Source organism: Sinohyriopsis cumingii, chromosome 6, assembly GCF_028554795.1.
Source record: "Sinohyriopsis cumingii isolate HCF-2022 chromosome 6, ASM2855479v2, whole genome shotgun sequence".
Classification (NCBI taxonomy): Eukaryota; Metazoa; Mollusca; class Bivalvia; order Unionida; family Unionidae; genus Sinohyriopsis; species Sinohyriopsis cumingii.
Genome location: NC_142966.1, coordinates 19,476,023 through 19,496,953, shown reverse-complemented (window position 1 = coordinate 19,496,953; position 20,931 = coordinate 19,476,023). Strand labels below are relative to the sequence as shown.

General features: G+C 33.1%; 1 protein-coding gene across 1 annotated transcript in view; it reads left to right on the top strand.

The window, feature by feature from the left end:
• Nucleotides 1-20,931, top strand: part of LOC149796461 (uncharacterized) — a 170,775-nt gene that overhangs the window by 47,330 nt on the left and 102,514 nt on the right. Inside the window, exons 4-6 of the mRNA XM_089960569.1 lie at nucleotides 2,211-2,319; nucleotides 10,559-10,759; nucleotides 17,821-17,976. Coding sequence (XP_089816695.1) covers nucleotides 2,211-2,319; nucleotides 10,559-10,759; nucleotides 17,821-17,976 — 466 coding nt within the window. The remainder of the gene's footprint in view (nucleotides 1-2,210; nucleotides 2,320-10,558; nucleotides 10,760-17,820; nucleotides 17,977-20,931) is intronic.

Sequence of the window (20,931 nt, the reverse complement as noted above, 5' to 3'; positions counted from 1 at the left end):
ACTACCAACCCAATGAAATTACATTTGTACCAAACTACCAAGCCAATGAAATTTTCTCAGTTACATAATAGATATATATAGTTGTGTAGAGAGTTCAAAATTGTAATTAATGTCTCAGAATGGTTTAAAGAAAAATGCAAATTATTTCAAGAGTAGTTATCTAATAAGAAGTGATTATTTTGTGTTCCAGTTTTTCAAAACTTCTTTTGATTTTTTTCAGATAAGATGCCTTCATTTTGCTTTTATGAACTTTATTGATGTATTTAATATGCATAATTTTTTTCATTAATTATGCTTGTTAATTTATGAACATGTTTTGAAACTATAAAGCACAGAAGAATTTCCTGAAAATATAAGAAAATTGGAATGTGATCTTTTCATTGTTACCTGTTTATTTGCATACTGATACATTTCAACACCTAACAGTTATTGAAGCGTATATTTAAATGATTTGTATGCAATAATTTACAGTCTTAAGGCATAGATTTAAATGATTTGAATGCAATAATTTACAGTCTTAAGGCATAGATTTAAATGATTTGTATGCAATAATTTACAGTCTTAAGGCATAGATTTAAATGATTTGTATGCAATAATTTACAGTCTTAAGGCATAGATTTAAATGATTTGTATGCAATAATTTACAGTCTTAAAGCGTAGATTTAAATGATTTGAATGCAATAATTTACAGTCTTAAGGCATAGATTTAAATGATTTGAATGCAATAATTTACAGTCTTAAGGCATAGATTTAAATGATTTGAATGCAATAATTTACAGTCTTAAGGCATAGATTTAAATGATTTGTATGCAATAATTTACAGTCTTAAGGCATAGATTTAAATGATTTGAATGCAATAATTTACAGTCTTAAGGCATAGATTTAAATGATTTGAATGCAATAATTTACAGTCTTAAGGCATAGATTTAAATGATTTGTATGCAATAATTTACAGTCTTAAAGCGTAGATTTAAATGATTTGTATGCAATAATTTACAGTCTTAAGGCATAGATTTAAATGATTTGTATGCAATAATTTACAGTCTTAAAGCGTAGATTTAAATGATTTGTATGCAATAATTTACAGTCTTAAGGCATAGATTTAAATGATTTGTATGCAATAATTTACAGTCTTAAAGCGTAGATTTAAATGATTTGTATGCAATAATTTACAGTCTTAAGGCATAGATTTAAATGATTTGTATGCAATAATTTACAGTCTTAAAGCGTAGATTTAAATGATTTGTATGCAATAATTTACAGTCTTAAGGCATAGATTTAAATGATTTGTATGCAATAATTTATAGTCTTAAAGCGTAGATTTAAATGGAGACCTTGCTTTTTTAAAAACAATAAAGCCTTTGTAGGTTGTACAAGAATGATAAATTAAGTAGCTAGCATTTATACTGTTAATTTTAAACTCTGTTAATGGTAAAAGAGAGGAATAATATTTAAATCTTTAAAGTTACTGAACCAATACATTTTTTTTAAAGGTTTGTTATAAGAACAAATTTTATGGACATTTTTTCCAGTAAGATTGTTTATTTTGGAGAATATTAGATGAAAGTTTGCCACACATTCTTATGTTGTTCATTGCAAATTGTACTCGGTTAATGAGTCTTCCATTCATCTGATATTTTTACAAGCCATATTTTAACTCTCTATCCATCTGTAAAACTTTACAAATTAATATTCTATTTATGGGCTTTATTCAAGAATTTCCGAGATTTTATTGGATGTGGTCACTGCGACCAAATCACTCTGATACTTACGTTTCATTCCAAAGTCAGCCATATCAATAGACACTACGATTTACAGAGTTGACTAATCTGTTGGTTTCTTTGTTGTATCCTCAAGAAGAGGCGGTAGTCAATAGTACAAGGTCCTAAAATAGCTTATCGGTCTGCGAAGGTGTAGAGAGAAATACAGATCAAACAATTCAGACACTTAAACCCTGCTTAGCAAAGATGTTAATCCACATGTACCATTTATGCAATGCAGTTATATTTATTGTTATCAATGAAAACCCTGAACTGCATTTGTTTGTGAAGTCAGCCTCTGAGAAAAGTCAAAGTAACCTCTTTGTGCTGGTTATGTGATATCACTATCAGATATTTGCTAACAGAAAGCTGAACTGTTTATAAAACGAATAATCTGTAGCAGAAATTTACACTTCAGAATATACTGATCTTTTATACTGATTGTTTCAGAATAATGAAAAACGTGATGCTGTCAGAAAGAGATCTGAGGAACTCGCTGTTGAAAGGAGAGCTCGGAAAGCCTATTCATCACCGCTGTACACTTCAATGGCAGAGAGAAGTATGTAACTTACATTACATAGCTTATTTTCAAATGCCTTTAAATAAATTTGCCCAGATAAAGCAACAATTATTTTATCCAGGTTTCATCACCCTGATCCTAAATTGTTTGCCCTATGTATTGTAATCCTTTTTCTTTGTCAAAATTGATGCCTTTCAGTATGGCATCTCGGTATTCTTAGCACATGGCCCCTGATATGACATGATTATGGTCCTCAATTCATTATAATGCTGAGTATTTTATTTTTGGAATGGCTACTTTATTTTCCTTAAGGGCTTATCATGACTAATCATATTTGTGATTTTTCATAAAATATATAGTTGTATCAATGATTTCATGGGTATGGAGTAGACCTAGATCTGCAGTACATAATATAATAACAGGTATGGGTCTATATAATTAATAGATGGACATGCTTTGTACATACACTAATCTATATGGTAATAAGAATTTTAAATCCTACCTTTGTTACAGTTCATAGAGCTTCTATTCTTGGATTATTAGATTTTAATGGTAAGACAAGCACATGCAAAACATCCATGTGTTCTGCACCTTCTGGTTGTGGAATAAGGGTACTCTCTTGGAAGATACCAGCCCCAGGTTTCAGTGAACAATATACTCAATATTTTTTTCTTTTGTTTTCTTGCTTGAGTTCTATAATTTTTAAAATAATATTGCACTTATGCTGTGTAAAATCAGACTTGTGGAGAAAACTTTATTATATCCATTATATTAGTTGAAAGTAATTAATTAAGTTGAGGTAACAGACTCAAAATTCTGGTTTGAAAGACAATCCATGTTACACCACTCCCACCCTGCCATTAAATAAATGGTAGGTCTCTTAGCAGTTCCTAGTTCTCCATAGATACAGATAGTGCAGAAAATGTCATACTCTCTTAAAGTTTTTGTCACTTTATAAGTTTATACTGGACAGATGATAGATGAATAATGTGTTAGTGTACTTGTCATGTCTCATTTTCTATGAAGCTCCTAGCAGTTAATGGAACACTCCTCATATTCAGTTATGCATTATTAACCCCATACTGCTAGCTGCATATATAGAAAATTGATGAAAACTCCACTACAAAGGTAGCTTAGAAAGATGCACATACTCAAAGCACCCAAAATTTCAAATCTTACATACATTGATGGTAAAAGTCTACAATTTTAATTTTGAAAATGGCACCAAAACAGTGATATTTGATGCAACCTTGAGGTTTTATGCAATAAGCATACCACAAAACATGCACATTTCATGCCCTTTTCCCTACCATCTATCTTGACCTTAGAGCTACAAACCTGTCAGATGCATGATAAGGTGTGGTGCTAGATAAAACTTCATCAAAATATATTAGGTAGTTAAAATGTGACAGCCTAGATAAGGAAACAGGTCAGTGACTTCCCTTGTTTTTAACCTTATCCATGGAGACAGAGGGTATGACTATAAATACATAAGACAGTATCTAGTCCAGATATATTGCAGATTAAAGTTGCATGAAAATACCTTCATTGGTTCAGTTGTTATACCTGCACATAGGCAAAGATCACTCATTTATATATTCCCTGGTAGTGACATTGACCTTGACACTGAAGCCGTGGCTATGGTATCTCTATGACACGTAACTTGTTCAAGTAAAAATAAAAAATATTTTCAGTAGTTTAAATGTTATCCTCCAGAAAATTTTAAAAAATTACATTTCCCCTTTCCTTTCTGTGTACTTAACTTAGTGGTAGGGGAACATGTATGACATGTGACAACATCTAGTCATGATTTATACAAAATTGGCAGAATTTCATGCAGTCTCTCCGGCTGTCACATAGTTATGGGCTGGACAAGCAAATGTTAATTGAAGGATGGACAGATTGGGTGTAACAATGCATCAATAGTCATGTCATAATTTAACATGACACAGCAGATGCTCATGCCTCAGCCTTGACCTTGAAAACTTACACAAACCATGGTAGGGAACACACTCAATGTAACAGAACATGTACATTCTTTATAATTTCTTAAACAGCTTCAGAGCTACAGCTTGGATACCAAAATCAAATACCATAACATTTAATAGAACTATGAAAGTGGTATTTGTAACACTGTTAGATAATGGATAGGAGTATATTCAGTTTGTGTCCTTGATTTAAAACTTAGCAAGAAATATATGCATACTGTAATTTTATGGCTAGGACTATGAAAGTCACAATAAACTGAGATGTAAATCATGCAGTATCTCATAATACTGCTATTAATGGCTCAATGTAACAGTCTTGACATCACAAATAAGTAGCCCTGAGATGAATGTGGCCTTATATTTGCAGAGAGAATCTTGATAGTAGTACAAGACACACTTTCCAAAATATTTGATTTTCATTAAACAGCTTCCAAACCTCAGCCCAATCATGAACAATGACACTGGCCTTTATAATTGGATCATAAAAGTGTATCATGTTCCATGTCCTTAGATCATGATGCATAAATAAATACAGTTTCAACTCACAATCCTTGAGATTTTGAAAGCTAGAGCCTTGGCACAGAAATATATAACGTTGATCTGTGATCAAAACAACATTGATAAAAATGCCAAGAAAAATAAAGGACACATTCAGAAGTTATGAGGTTCTTTTGGGTTACAATCCTAATACTGTGACTTTCGTCTTGTTGATATTAATACCCATGATGGGTACAATTTATACAGCCTCTGGGGGAAACATTTTATTCCATGATCTTTAACAAAAGCTTCTGGGTGACAGTTTGGACACAGAAAAGTGATATTGACCTGAGACCTGAGGCCTGATCTTATGGATAGGTCCATGAAAGTTCCAAACAACAACAACAAGTCACGATGTGTGGCTATACCATGTTTTTTTTTTCTTCTTCTATTATTGCATTCTTGAGTTTTCAAGTCACAACTTCAAACAAATATAATAATGTCCACTTTTAATATTAAATTAGAACCAATAAGGTGGCAAATTGGACAAATTTACTGGTGTTCATCCACTACTACCACAGGGACTATCCATCAGAATGACAAGAGAGTATAACCCATAATTCCAATGCATACTTTATAGCACTAGCTTTCAAGATGACACAAACCAACTTTTTCAGATCTCTACCTGCAAGACTTCAAATCTTTAGATTTTTTACAAATAAAATAACTATCCCCAGGAAAGGTTTCCATCCAATGAGTCATAATTAAAATTTTAAAAGCACTATATATGTATATATAATATATATATATATATATATATATATATATATATATATATATATATATATATATATATATATATATATATATATATATATATATATATATTGAAGACTACCCATAATCATATCTCAATAAGTTTTAAGTCTGTTTTTTTTAATGATGTAGGGGATATTCTGGATTACTAATGGTGAGACAGACAAGAAGGCGCAATCCTCACATTTTTTAAACATATAGGTGGATAAATGTCTTGTTATTTGTTTTACTTATTTATACATTATGACTGTCAGTGATAATTATTAAAAGATTTCAGTTGCTACCATTATTTAGAGAAAAATCTTTGGTTGACAAAGTACACTGCTATGAAACAGCTTTTCATGATATGAGAAAGACCAAATAAATTTACATGTCTCTGAACTTAATGTTATAACTACAGACATTAACAGTACAGACAAATTTCAGTACTACCAGTATTTATACTTTTATTAAAACTATAAGCAATAGAAACTAATAAATATGTAATTTCAATTCAGTTGTCATGACTGTAGAAGGAATGGGTGTGTGGTACATACAAATAATGAATGGGAAAAGGAAACCTGACAATAACAACATATGAACATTGCAGTTTATGATTATTATTATTATTATTACCAAGGTTTTCATAATTAGAAAAAAAAAGCTTTTCATTTGTGGTCTTTGTGTGACATTGTCATTTAGAAGCATTTTATTTATCATAAGATGATAATTCATACTGAAATTATCTACACTATGATATTGGACAGCAACACTGTTTTATATGCAAACATTCATACAATCCATAATTATCCTCTTTCCAATAACACAGATTTAAATTTATCTCATAACCAGAGATGAAACCCATTCATAGGATGTACTGCAGGTAAAAATATAGATAGGATCTTTAATCATAACAGTTAATCTTCTCTCAGCATAAGCCAAGTTCACAATGAGTCCAAACGGACAAAAGGGTTGTGGATTCTATTATATGAGAGTCACTGTTTGCTTGAATACTTACTACTTACTACTATTTACTGTAAGAGTCATTTTCAGCCCATACTCAGATCCAGGTGAAACTTATGTTGACAAAATATGTCCCTCTTTCTTCCTTAAATATATATTTGATATTTTTTATCCAGGACCACATTTAATAAAGAAAATAAACAATTAAATTGCCTGTTGTTTTCTTCTCCATTATGGAATCTATATTCATGGATTATGAATGTATAGCATGAAATGCTGATATAATGCATGTTGCTGAAACATATTTATCCTAAATTATGCATTGGAATGTAATATGCATAACAGTCAATAATAAGACTTATAAAACTTTTTTGTTTTGAAACAATGTATGAATTACATGTATACATATATTTCCATTAGGTTTGGTTGATTACCTCTGATACAGTTTCCTTTTCATTTACAGCACTTTGCACATGAGCATTTTTAGTGCTGAATTTCTGTTGTATTGTTGCCAGAAATGCCCCAGAAAAGGCAATATTTTGTTGATCATTATTTTTTAAAAATGGGGTGAATATACATTGTACATTAATAATAGCCAAATGTTGATTCTGTGTATAGAGATGAACTAAAAATCTTAAATGTATTAGCAACGAAAGCTACTTGTTTATGCATCATTAGGTTATATTAACAATTTGGACAAATTATTTTCCTTATGATAATGATTGATCATTAAATATATTTCTATCAATTTTATGAGAGTAAGACAGAAAGTGGGAAAGAGATATCTGTAAATCTGTAAACTATACAGTGTGAGGCACTATTGCAGGGTTTTATTACTTCACTAACTGAAGATATCAGTTTTGATACATTTATTGTCAATCCAATCAGTGAACTGGTGCTAGTTTCTTATTATATGTCAGATGGGTTTCTGGAATGTATAATGTGACAAAAAACACAATTAGAATTCAATGTTATCTCTCTTTTTAAGACATGGTATTTATAACCTAGCTCTTGTATATTTAGTCATTCATATAATCAGAAAATGGCTCTAGATTTAGTTTTTTTAGATAATCACACTATCATATTTCATTTATGTCCCAGGAGTATAAAATTTTTACAATAAATGAATTCAAAGTTAAGGATGGTGCATTATAAATATACAGATGCACACCACAGCATTTTATCATTATGAAGTTTGTATTCCCAAACCCTTGTACTTCAAATAAACTATGTCATAGGCACTGAGTTTCAAGTTGACATGGTAACATGTTTCTTCTTGTAAGGATGTTAACATAGACTTAACTTTGAAAAGACGTACACCAGTTTTATATTAATGTTTGAGAAAATAAATTGCTTTCAGGATTATTTTTAATCAAATTAAAATCGGTGGATAGATGATACTAGAAAAGAAAAGACAAAGAAAGAAATAGTGCAGGAGGAAGAAACATAACTTACTGGAGGAAAAACATGAAAGAAAATGTATTTGTATATAAAAATCTGAAAGGATAAAAAATGTAATGCTTCCATGCAAGTTCAAAAACTGCTGATTGATGGTTTAGTGAGTCATGATCTGTACCTCTACAACACTCATGTGTCTTAAAAGTTTGATACGCAAATTATTATATATAGGTAGTTTGTTGACATGTGGATCTCTTTTGCGTATGATCAATTACTCCTTTAAAAAAAATTTATCCAGATTTTAAACAAAAATATCTCAAACATGTCTTTGCATTACAAGAAAACTTCATAATACTGCAATATAATTCCTTTCTTCAAAATAAATACTTCTTCAATAGCTATACTGCATTGGCTTTTTTTTGTTCTATTTTATTTTCAGCTGGAGACCGAAATCTAGTCTTAAGCCAAGGATACTGTGAAATTATGTACTGAAGTAATTCAGAAAGTTGGAAAGATACATTGTATTATTATTTTTATCATCCTGCCATTATCTTTTAGACCCATAGGTAAAATAATACGTAAGCTGCATGTTTTTCTTGTGGTGGTGGGTTAACTCCCTTCATGCGCCTCTTGTATGTTTAACTTAACCTCATCCCAAAGTTTAGAGAACTTAAATGTCACAAAACACGATCAGAAAATGAAAAAATAATACAAACAACAGGCAAGATTTGAATGCCAATTTTGTTTTTGTTTTTAAAAAGAGGAAAAAAGGTTTTTTGTAATAGTTTGTACTAGAATTGTCCTGCCCTTATGGTGTAGAACATCAGGGGTGAACAAATAACATGGTTTGTCTAATTTCTTATTTTTGTTTAGGAGTAGAAATGAGAATATGTTTGAAACTTGCATATGTGTTACATTCTTTTGTAAAAAAAAGTGATTTCTGTCAAAAAATGAAACATGCTATCAACTTGTATCTGTTTTGTTCTTTTGAAGATGCAGAAAATATGGCAAAATTAGCAGTTTTGGATGAACATACAAATAAAATTAAATGTTTATTTCATGGTTTGACTGTACAATAATTATTGTAATAATATAATGTTACAGTGATTCATTTTTCTATATGTCAAAATTATTGGATGCATTCATTGTAGCATAAACAATGTAGTTTAGATGTAGTTAATACTTGACCATTGAAGAGATGCAAGGTACCAATGAATGCTGATGCACCCAAATTTGATTGTTTTTTCACATGGTCCACATGCAGGAACTGAAATATTCTAATAAAATAGATACATACCCTTATATTTGATAAAAATTTGAATTTGATTGCTAGCTGCATGTGAAGCACCTTAATTTTTTTTAAATAGCTCAAATTTTAGCATACAATGGCCATTTTACAGCCAAATATAATATCATGAGCACATGCCTATGACATCATATCAAATAAGATTTACAAATCATTTACAATTTTAGGTTTCTCAAATATTGGTAATGTCACATCAATAATGTCTTTGAAACTTTTTAAATTTTTGGGCCAAAAAGAGACCTTATAGTACCTAAACCTTTTAGTTCATTTCAATAACAAAATTATTTTTATTCTTTGCACATTAACTAAATACCTTTTCTTTCTGCACAGTAATAATTAAAAAACTAAATTTTATTTAATCCAAAGACTCAGGAACAAATTATGTGCACTTAAGTGTGAAATTACTTTGTCAATGACAAGCATAAACCACTGTTACCATTTTATATACATGCATCGTAGCTTCCAAGAGAATATAGTCTGATAAAATAGACATATCCAGAGACACTTTAAAAAATGATGAGGGTAAAAGCTGTCCATTTAATCATGGCACAGCCCTCAATATAATTTTAGTCTATGGCGCACATAAAATTACTTTGATAAAGTCTTGGGAACAATTTTGTGTGGATTTAGTGGTTGCTACACACCATAAATTGAAAGCAGCGTCAAATAAAAATTCTTTTCTAAAGACAGTAGGACCCTGTCACCCATTTGCAAAATGTTGGTACCAACAAAAATATATATAAGTGCAGAACCATGAGAATGTCTACTCATAAAAATAAATTCATAAGCATTTCTTAAAAGTGAAAAACAGATACAGCTGTAAAAATTTGGAATTTTATTTTGTTTCCTTCTTACTTATATTTGTATAATATATACTCACTTAAAAGAACATAGATTTTTCCCATTCAGTTTAATACATACAACAAAAGGCTTAAGCTTGTGAGCAAGAAAATGTATGTGACTTAGAAGCATCAACCTATTACATTAAGATGGAAATACATGTATCTACTGATCTAACTATGGTTAAATGTCACTTTTCAGTAGTCTCAGTGATGACTTGAATGAAAAGGGAGGCAATTTTTCTCAGTACCTAATGTGATTGACAGAAGATAGAAGGAGATGTAGCAAATATTACAGTACCAAAGTCAAATGAGTATTTCTAACTGCATAGCTTCTTATGAAACAAAATTTTCACACAACCTTATCCATCCAGATTTCCTGGCAAAATATATGCTGGTTTCCATAAAAATATTTACAAAATGGCCCTTTTTTTAAAAAAATGTAAATGGAGTCATTACATTATAGTTAAAACACCTTTTTTAATACAAATGAAATGTTTACTGTTATCTAGAACAAAAATTCAGGATGCAGAATTCCAGGTTGCCGCAGTCCACACCAGTTTCTCCTGACCCAAGGAAGAAACAGATAAGTGCAGTGCCACCTCTTCCGTTATGGGACAAGCCAAAAGATACTATGGAGATACAGGAATATACATCTGCAAAAGTGAAAAGAGATATTTCCATCAAACTAAAGTCACCAAAACATGAAGAAGGTTGGTATCTATCTTGCATAAATACAGCTGCTTGTATTACCGGTAGATACTAAAAATTGCAATATTTTTGCATGATTACATTTTAACAAAATGTAATTTTTTCAGCATATTACCAGTTTAATAAAACTTTACTGAATCATTGCACTTCAAAATTTAAAAAAATTATATTGTATAATGTGCTTTTTTAAAAATAGCAAAATGTGACATCATGCTACACTATTGCACATATATGTAAACTCAAACAAAATGAGACGTGGTTTCACTTTTCTAATGCAAGTGAATTATCATCCCACAAATAACATGAATGGATGAAAGTTGCTGTGATTTTAAAGCAACAAAAAAATATTCAGAAAACATCTGTCAAAATATTTCTTCAAAACATCATATGCAGGGCAGTATACTCACTTTAAAGTATGGCATTTCCAAAATAGTGGCTACTTATGTTTAACCAAGTTCTAGAACTGTCTGGCTGGATCATAATCAACATGTGTAGCTTGTACCTTATGACCATTTCATTACAAAATTTTAAGATGAGTAAATATTTATTAAAAATTAAAGATCACTTGCTAATTTTCCTAAAATTGTTAATGATTGCATGGCTAACTGACTGATGCTTTAATATGATATTTTTATTGGTGGATGATATAATAATAAACTCATTTGTTCAGCTTCTCTCCAGTCAGGAGCTAATCCTTGTACACTTACATGTACAGTACATGGTATGTGCCAATGTTGGTTGTCATGTATTGATAGTCTGTGGTTTCTCCAAAAATTGTCCATGCTGTTTTGAGTGGGTCGCTGAAATCAACCATAATAATTTGAAATTTCCTACCCATGTGGTTTTTTTTACCATTTAATGGGTTGCAAGGCTAATACCACAAACCTAATCTGGGTCGCCATTCAATTACAATTCATGTTATGAGGACCTTTGAAATTCCGAGTCTGCTAATTTTTGTAGCCTATCAGATAAAGCATTACAGATTCACATGAGGGAGAGCTATCATTACTAATGCTGTTCTAAATGACATGTGTCACTTTCAGAAATTTGAAAGCTGAGATTTGATTGGTGAACCACAAGGTCAAAAGAACATGACCTCTTGCTGGTAAGATCCATCAAATTTTTTTTCATGTGGGACAGTGGATAATCTGATTTTAATCAGATGGCAAAATGTACTAAACAGCATCTAAAGTGTGATTATGCCATTATTTGCCTATGTAAGAAGTGCAGCTAACAGTGAACAGCATAGATTGAGATTTGGCATCAGATAATGTGCCAGTAGACCAGGGTCTACCCTGTTTTCTTACAATCCAACATAAAATGAACAGCACACACTGAGATCTCCCTGTACATCATGCATTGATAGATCAGGGTATACTCATAGCTCAAAATTATACATAGTACAGACAGTGCAAATCCTGTCCTCCTGGTACATTACACAACAAAGACTATGGTCTTCCCAGTTGACATATAAAATATGTGGAATGATCAGTGTAACCCTGATTGGTTAGTGCATTGTACAATCGATGGCAGATCTGCATCTATGCTGTTCATGGTATGAATACACATAAATACACAAGAACAGTTAGCTTTTTAACCTTTTTAGCTGACCTCTACAAAATAGAGGTAAACTATTGTACTACTGAGAACATCAGGATACATACGTTTACACCCTTGCTGTATATTAACCATTATTTCTTCCAAAGTCTTGGGCAACAGTTTCAAGTGGGTTTCATAGCAGGGGAGGGACTGAGGAAATTAATATGTACAAAATGTACATTGGTTTTATATTTTAAAAAAATGTTTTTGAATTTAGTTAAATGCTTCTAGACAATAATCATAAAAACACAATTATATGTGAAATTTTAAAACTAGGTGAAGGGTGCATCTTGAAGAATTTTAATCCCTTCTTACAAATGTAGATCAGTTCATAGACATTTGTTAAATTTTGTTCATGTTTATTTTCTTCTCAAGCTCTATTCATAACAGAATCATCAAACTCTATGAATTATCTCTTTTAGTACCACACCCTTAGCACAAAAGAACGTCACAGTAGCCTACATTTAACATTTTACTGGTTTAGGTTATCTTTTGCATTCTAAGCTCCTGAACATCTAGGTTTTTACACCTCTGTAAACTGGTGTTGGAATTATCTTGATGAGTACTAGGGAAAGAGCTGGTTCCATCTCAAGATTTCATCTGTGGGGATGAATTGCCTCACAAACAGGATTAATCTGTGTTCCATAGGACAGAGTAGGCATGTGTTCTCCTTCACAACAGTCCACAGATTCTCCACAGTTCCAGTGTATCATTCAAGTCAGGAACACTGAGCATCCAAGGTCTATGATGCCAAGTGGAGAATCTTGTGTGATTGATGCAGCAGGAAACATATTAATCATAGCTGTCCCTCTACAAGTAGCTGCTTTTCTTCTTTTGCCGTGTGTAGAGAAACAATGCTCAGTTTCTACCATCAAAAGCTATAGGGCATCTCTGTCCAACACTCAAACTATGAGTTGGTTTCTTTCCTTTTGCCAACCAAGGCTTTTAGCAAAAATAAATCCAGCTTCTCTACTTAATATACAGATCCACAGTCTCAGCTGGGACTGTGATGGGGATGGTTAAAATCAACTTTTGTAATCAGTTAGGGCTTTACATTTGTATTTGGCAGCCTCTAAAGGAAGAAGACAGTAGAGGAAGCATTTCTTTCCTCCCTCTTAACCAATACAAGAGGTGAAGAATCAATACAAAATTATACTTACCTTAAACAAGTTACTTTAATCTCCATGAGTCTTGAATAATTATTAGTCATTTGCCTTTTTATTCTTTAAATTTAGAATAAATATGAGACAACCATAGCAGGCATGTGCACACATTTCTGTAAAAAAGAAAAACTCACATTCTACAAATTAACACAGAAGACTAATAACTCACATGACTCAAGATCTACACCCGACCCCTAATTTCATGCTCATGACTTTATTCCGTCAGCATGCATGACATGTATCAGTATAAAGAAAAGATTTCAGATTTGTTCCCCATATATGCTTCAAGTACTGTATTGATTGTAATTTAATAACCACTTTTATGTGAAGTTTACTAAAAATTGTGTTTTAAGTTAATTTCTCAGAATTGTTCATGCCATAATCGTGAAATTGATGATATTATGCATTTCTATTTATACCACACTCTTACAACAAAAGAGGGTCAGTGTGACCTGTATTTCATCTTTTACTCATTATGGTTTAGGTTTTCCTTTCAGCTCCTGACCAAATTAGTTTTTGCCACATTATATGCGTACTATCCTTGTAAGAATCATGAAAATTGGAGACTGGATGCATCTTGACAAGTTCTATATCCTTTTTGCCAAAAGAGGTCTGTGTCACCTATATTTCCTGCTCAGTGACTTTGTTTAAATTTTGTGTTGAAAGTTCATTTCTTGGATGCAGTTCATGTTCCAGTCATGAAAGTTGGTAATTTCATGCATCTCTGTTACCATCATTCCCTTCAAATCAAAGAACATTGTGACCTAGATTTTATACTCTACTAACACAAGTTAAATATTTGTGTTTATGATCACATTGATTTATCCATGCTAGGTGGGGCCAAGTATGACTGAGTGGTCTAAGGCACTAATCTTTACAGATCACTTATAGGTCACCTTGTCCACATGGGTAACATCTTGGCTTGACCAATGTCCATATGGGTAACATCTTGACTGACCAATGTAGATATGTGAGCAATCTTACCAGTAGTTCCTCTAGGTTGGTCTTGACTTCCTGGGGTCTTCCCTGGTTCTTCCTCCAGCAAATATACTATTTGCCTTGTATGACATAAGACATGCAAAAAATGGTGCTAAACTCCAAAATTCAGAAATTACAATCCATGCTAGGCCTATATGCCTTGTACAGTACTTGGAAAAGCCTTTGGCAACCAAGGCAGTCGGAAGTAGGAATAAATCTGTTTATTCAATGGTAAACTTTCCTTGTTAATGACTACTCACTATATATGGTCATGTGAGGCCTAACCTAAGTTAGTCACGGTAGTTACTGATGTGTGAATTATACTTTTGTCTTTCATTCAATGGTTTCTCAAAAATGTGACTTTCACTAAGTAATATGTTCTCTCCAGGAGTGGACTAATAATAATAGCTTTTTTATTAGAGTGTAATAACAATGAATAAAGAAAATAACATTTATATGTTTATTATCAACTTATTACCTCTACTTTGGTATGATAAAAGGAATGCTCTTTTGATTCTTTGATAGCTTTTATTCTTTGACACACAGTAGGTAGGTATGTGGGTGGTTAGGTAGATAGATGGTTTCAGTAGCAGCAGTTACTTATCCTGCTGCTGTTGCATAGCTATCTTATTTTCATGACAAAAACTCACCATCCATTAGAAAGGAATACATCATCCCACAGAGTGGAGAAATGTCAGCATGACCATTTGCACACCACTTTATGCCACATGGTCATGTGCATGTCTGCCAAAACTATCGCCAGAGAAATTATGCCTGTAGCAACTTACTGCAACACGCTGCCTTCTTTGTAACTAGTCTTGGTGTCACTACTGCATACAACCAGTTGAGTTTCAAGGCAAGAACAAATGACTTCAGATGACATTAATTATTTCTTTATTATAGGATAATATCAGAACAGTGTGTGGGGCAGTGTGGACACAAATATGACCCTTGAGATACCTTGAGCACCACATCAGCAGGTTACTCCCTTCAATCAGGGAGGTAGAGCACTGCAATATATATTGTGCTTCTGGCAACATGTTTCCCCTCCTGTTAAAGAGGCAAAACACCACACCCATGGTGCACACAGTGATAAATCAGTTGAAGACAAGGTCTTCTCCATTTATCACTCATCTGGCTCATTGTACAGGGACAGGACAAGGACCAAATTTCCCCTTTCCCCATCTACCATTCCACCCTGTGCATGTTATGCAATCCATTCACAGGAATCAGACTGTTGACAGAGACTGCATCAGTGTTCCCCTGTTCCTAATTATACCTATGAACTCTTATGAAGTGTGGGGCCTCCCACATCAGGTCCCACGGTCCATTATGCCCCCATGGGCTACTGGACCTTGCCCTCACAGTTGAAGTGATGCTGTGGCTCATGTACAACCATCACCTCCTCAACAGGTCGCTTCCTCTCTGAAGGCTAAAGGTGTTACATTTATCTAGGGTAGACAGACATTCTCGTCTCTGTAACTCATGATGAACCAGGGACCATGGTGCAGAGTGCTCCTATATCTACTCCTTGACTACAATGATGACAATGTACTCTCTATCCTAATTGACTCAACATGTTTAAGACAGAAGCTACAGCAATAACAAGTTCTCTCAGGAACACCCTTTCTTCTTAGATGGGTGAGGAAGAAGAGGTCTGGTCCTTTGCATCACCTTCCCACAGATCCTAGTAGGTGATCGCTTTGGCTTCTTGTCTGGGGCTTAGTCAAGCATCAAGGATGATGGGTCATCTCCGTCATAACAAGTGTTATCTACTCCAGTTTAGGGAACAACCCCCACTATTAAGGACCCCCATTTTCTTTCCTCAGTCCAATCTGGCAAAATTGAGGGAAAAGATGCACACCCTTTTGCAGAAAGAGGCAGTTAAGAGGGTCTTGAATGATCAGTCTACTTCCTGGTCACCAAGAAAGACAGGAAATTTTTAATCATATTGATCTCTCCCTGCTCAACCAGTTTCTCTTAGAGGAATCCTCCTAGATGGAGGTAACCTCCTCAATCCACAATGCTCTTTGTCCATTTGATTGGGCCGTCTCCATCGACCTTCAGCATGCTCACTTGCACATCCCAATTTTTTTTTCCACACTTCAAATATCTCCATTTTTGCCTAGACCAGGAAGGTATTCTATTTCAGATTCTGGCATTTGGATTCTCCCCATGATAACATTTTCCACCATCTACAGTTAACAAACTGTGTGGAAGGTTTGCACTTAGGTTAAGGAAAAACTCTAATGATTTCATGATCGAAAAGGCCAAGGTGACTGTGACTGAAATAAGAAAAATGGATTATGCACAATGAGTAAAGTTCTCCTTATGAAACTTTGTAGATAGCTTGCACTTGAGGTAATTTCAATAGCATACATTTCTTACACCCCTTGATGGAGGCTCATCCTGCTTGGCATGAATGAGTATCAAGCTAGAAAGTTTTATTCTCATTGACCTTGGGGTCAAGGTCAGAGTCATAAAAATGTACATTTATGTTTTGGTTTAAGTTTTTAATTTGTTTATACATGTATTATCTAAATCCTACAGTGGATTTTGTTCATACTTTGAATGAATTTGTATGAAGCTAAAACAAATCATTCTACAACATGCAGGATTCATTATGTGGCCCTTAGTGCCAGGGTTACATGTTTTATAGGAAAGCTTTGATTGTAGATTCAACATGCAGGTCCTGGCCTTCTTGGGGTTTATCTCTGATCTCTGAGTAATTATTTCACCCATTTCTTGCAATGTTTTTTTAAAAATTGCGAACCTGACTGTCATCACTAATCTATTATCATCTGTCCTTTATGAATGAATTTAATTTGTCTTGGGCAATTGTATATAAATGTTAAAGGGGAAGACAAGTCATCAAGGTTAGATATGTATATTCTTGTTTTGTTTTTATTGGCCAAATAGTATGGGCAATGAAAAGAGTGCATTGCCATTAATGCAGCTCTGATTAAATAATCTGGTAAAATATTGTTCAGTTTCAGAAAATAAAATGACCAATTAATTGATTATAATTTCTCTGATTGAATTAAATCCAGATCGAGTTCCATGTGATTCCCACTGTTTTAGACATTAGTCATTTATTTGATGCAGTATATAACCTTTTTTTATTGAATGAAGTGATCAAATTGTTACTTGATAATTAAAGTGGTTAATTCCACATGTAGCTATGTTTTCATTTTCATCTATCCTATTCTTGACCCAGCCATGTTCTTGATTGATCCATAATCAGACAATAAATATTTAGATTGATCATAGCAGGCTTGAACACTAAAGTTTAACATATGCATATGTTCTTTACACAAAACCAGGTACACCTTTGGTACCAGCTGTCAGTCCCACAGATCAAGACACTGCTGATAGAAAGTCTGCGGAGAGTAAAAGAGTTACCTTTAAACACTCACGTGATGAAGAGAGTCAAAATTCAGCGGCCAGTACCCCACACTCAACAGAATCAAACAATGAAGGTATAGTACAGTGCTTCCCCCTCTTGATCGGTTGCCCTGATGACTTGCCACCCACTTTTTTAAAGCCAGATAACCCAATGGATTAGTATTCAGATGTACCCCTCTAGGATTGCCAGCCTTCTAACATGGCCAGCATATTAGTGCCCCAAAAAAATGTCTTCATATTTACCCCTCATGAGTAGACACTTTGCGGTTTATACAGATCGAAATCTCACGAGTATCAGTTGATTGTTTTTTTTAATTTAACACATTTACATTTGTTGTTGATAAAGCTTGTAACATTACTTCATACTAAAAGTACTACTGTGTATGTCAGGTTTTATCACGTTGATGATTATGAAGATTGATCAAAAAGTTCCGTAACAAATTCTGTAAAGAAAACGTTGCTTAACTGATTACAATAATTTTAGTAGTCCTACTCAAAGTAACTTCCATTTGACTTACAGTATTTGTTGGCCTATAAGTCGATGCGGAGTACAAGTCGAATCAGCAAATTTGGCAAACTTTCCCTCCTTCATCCTCATATAAGTCGATGCTGAGTATAAGACAAGGCCAGATCAACACATCAGATTGTGTTTTTCACTTTGTTCCACACAGCATTGCAAATTTGATCCTACCTGTAACTGAGTAACCTTTCCAGTCACAATCATTAAATGTAACTAAAGTACCTAATTTATCTCACAAGAAATGTTATAAATGTATTATGTACTTTTAGCTACATTTAATGATGCTGACCCAAACATTTACTGAGTTACAGATAGGATAAAACTTGCGATGCTGAGTGGAATTAAATTATAATAAAAGTATAACTGTATGCTATTTCAGATTTCAGCAATAGCGAAATTGCATCATTAATACTAAATGCATTTTCCAGGAGAGGGGGGTGCAGGTGGATGGAAGAGAGATACAGTAAGAAGGATGCATATGTATTCCATCACATTTTTCTTTTTGCACCTTGTGATGAAAAAAATATGGTCCGATATATGAGAGAGAGAGAGAAAAAAAGTTCAGCTCTTTGTGGATTTTTTTGTTCTTTTTTTAACTTATTGCCCCCATGTTGCTGAAGCTTTGTCAAAGAGAGAAAACATTAATAAATGAAACAGTAAATGTAAATGTTGAACATACACAGCATTCTCCTTCAGAGTTTAAATATTCACAATAGTTATATCCATATAGTCTCCATTAGGTTAAATCCCAAGAATGACCACTTTGCATGTTGTCTAATTTTCTTTGCAAGTATAATGACCTCTCCATTCCCAACAATTAGGATTTTGTTTAAAGTGCATATACTCTTCCTGTACTTAGACGGCAATTGTTTTTTATCTTTGCTCATGCTAGATGTACTATAAAATGGTGTTGGTTCTGTCTGCAAGTTCAAAAATGTCACTGGCTGAGAAATTTACAATAGTAACCACCTGGCATTTCCTTCAACTATATGGTACAGTATTCATAATACCTATGGGTAGCCTCATTTCCCTATTGGTAGCCTCGCTAATTTGATCTGGTCTGCAGAATCTTGACCTCCAACAGCATGTAAATACCACTACAAAACCCTGTGATTCTTTTAATAATGGAAGTGGAAAGATACATTAGAAGGAATTGCTTAACTGGTGATATTAATTGAGAATGGAATATTGTATTGCACTTGTACACAAGTAAAATCAGTCATCAGGTGAGTGAACAATACACATTTTTTCTTAATGGGGCATATGGATTTTTGATCATTAGGTTCAAGAAGAAAATTGTAATGGAATATGTCTTTGTCATTGTTATTCATCATCTAACTTGTAAATTCTACCACACATCTATGTAATTAAATTTAAACAACATATATTACAAACAATGTACATTACTGATGCATGCTGCTTTAGCACAATTACATCTGATCTATGTTAATTTTTAATACTGATGATCATGTAATTGTTTAAAATACTGTGGAATCCTATATTTGTTCATTTGTTCATATTTTTGCACATTATTTTTCATACTCTTGGGGAATTAATTTCCATTTGAGAAATATGATAAAGTGATTTGGATGACATAATCCATATATAAGTCGATTTGGAATATAAGTCGAAGCTAAGATTTTCTGGTCAAAAAGTATCGTCTTATAGGCCAGCAAATATGGTAATGCATTTCTCCAATCTCATGACTTACAGACAATAGGAAAGCACTCGTAGTAAGATGGCAATTGAATCTCTTGGTTATTCTCTGCTTTCATAAAGAGTTCTCTAATGAATCTGTTAGTTTCGTGGAAAAGTCAGAAATTGCAAAGACCTCGATCAGGCTATATGGTGAATAATTTTAGGGTTTCGGAGCAAAGTTTTCATGAGGTCTGCATTACAAACTTGCATGTTTGTGTGGGGTGTTATCATAGTGCATAATGAAGCCATACCTCATTAGGTCTGTAATTTTTTGTTAATAGCCTCATGTAAACTTTATCTGTTTACTGTGGCATAGCATTGTCCAATCAAAGTGGTGTTTTATGGTATAATGTGCTTGAAAATTATTCATTGTGTGTTGAAGAAGATAACCTTTAAAGCAGACTTGAAAAGACATGATTTTATTGGTGATGGCTAATTTGATTTTTATTGGTGATGGCAAATTTGAGTACTATTATACCATTCTTTGTGCCTTACTTTCAGATTCAAAGTGGTGTATCTAGGTTTCGTTATATGTAATGATCTTATTTAAGAAATGATATCCTTTTTAATACCTTTATCCAAACCAGTCTGCCTAACATAGGTTTCTTCCCTCTACTGATTGCAGGTGCTTTAGTTCTATAAACAGCATCCAAGTCTTCTTTTATTTGGGTACCGGTAAAGGGTTTCCCAATTTCACATAGTTTTATTTGGGTACCGGTAAAGGGTTTCCCAATTTCACATAGTTTTATTTGGGTACCGGTAAAGGGTTTCCCAATTTCACATAGTTTTATTTGGGTACCGGTAAAGGGTT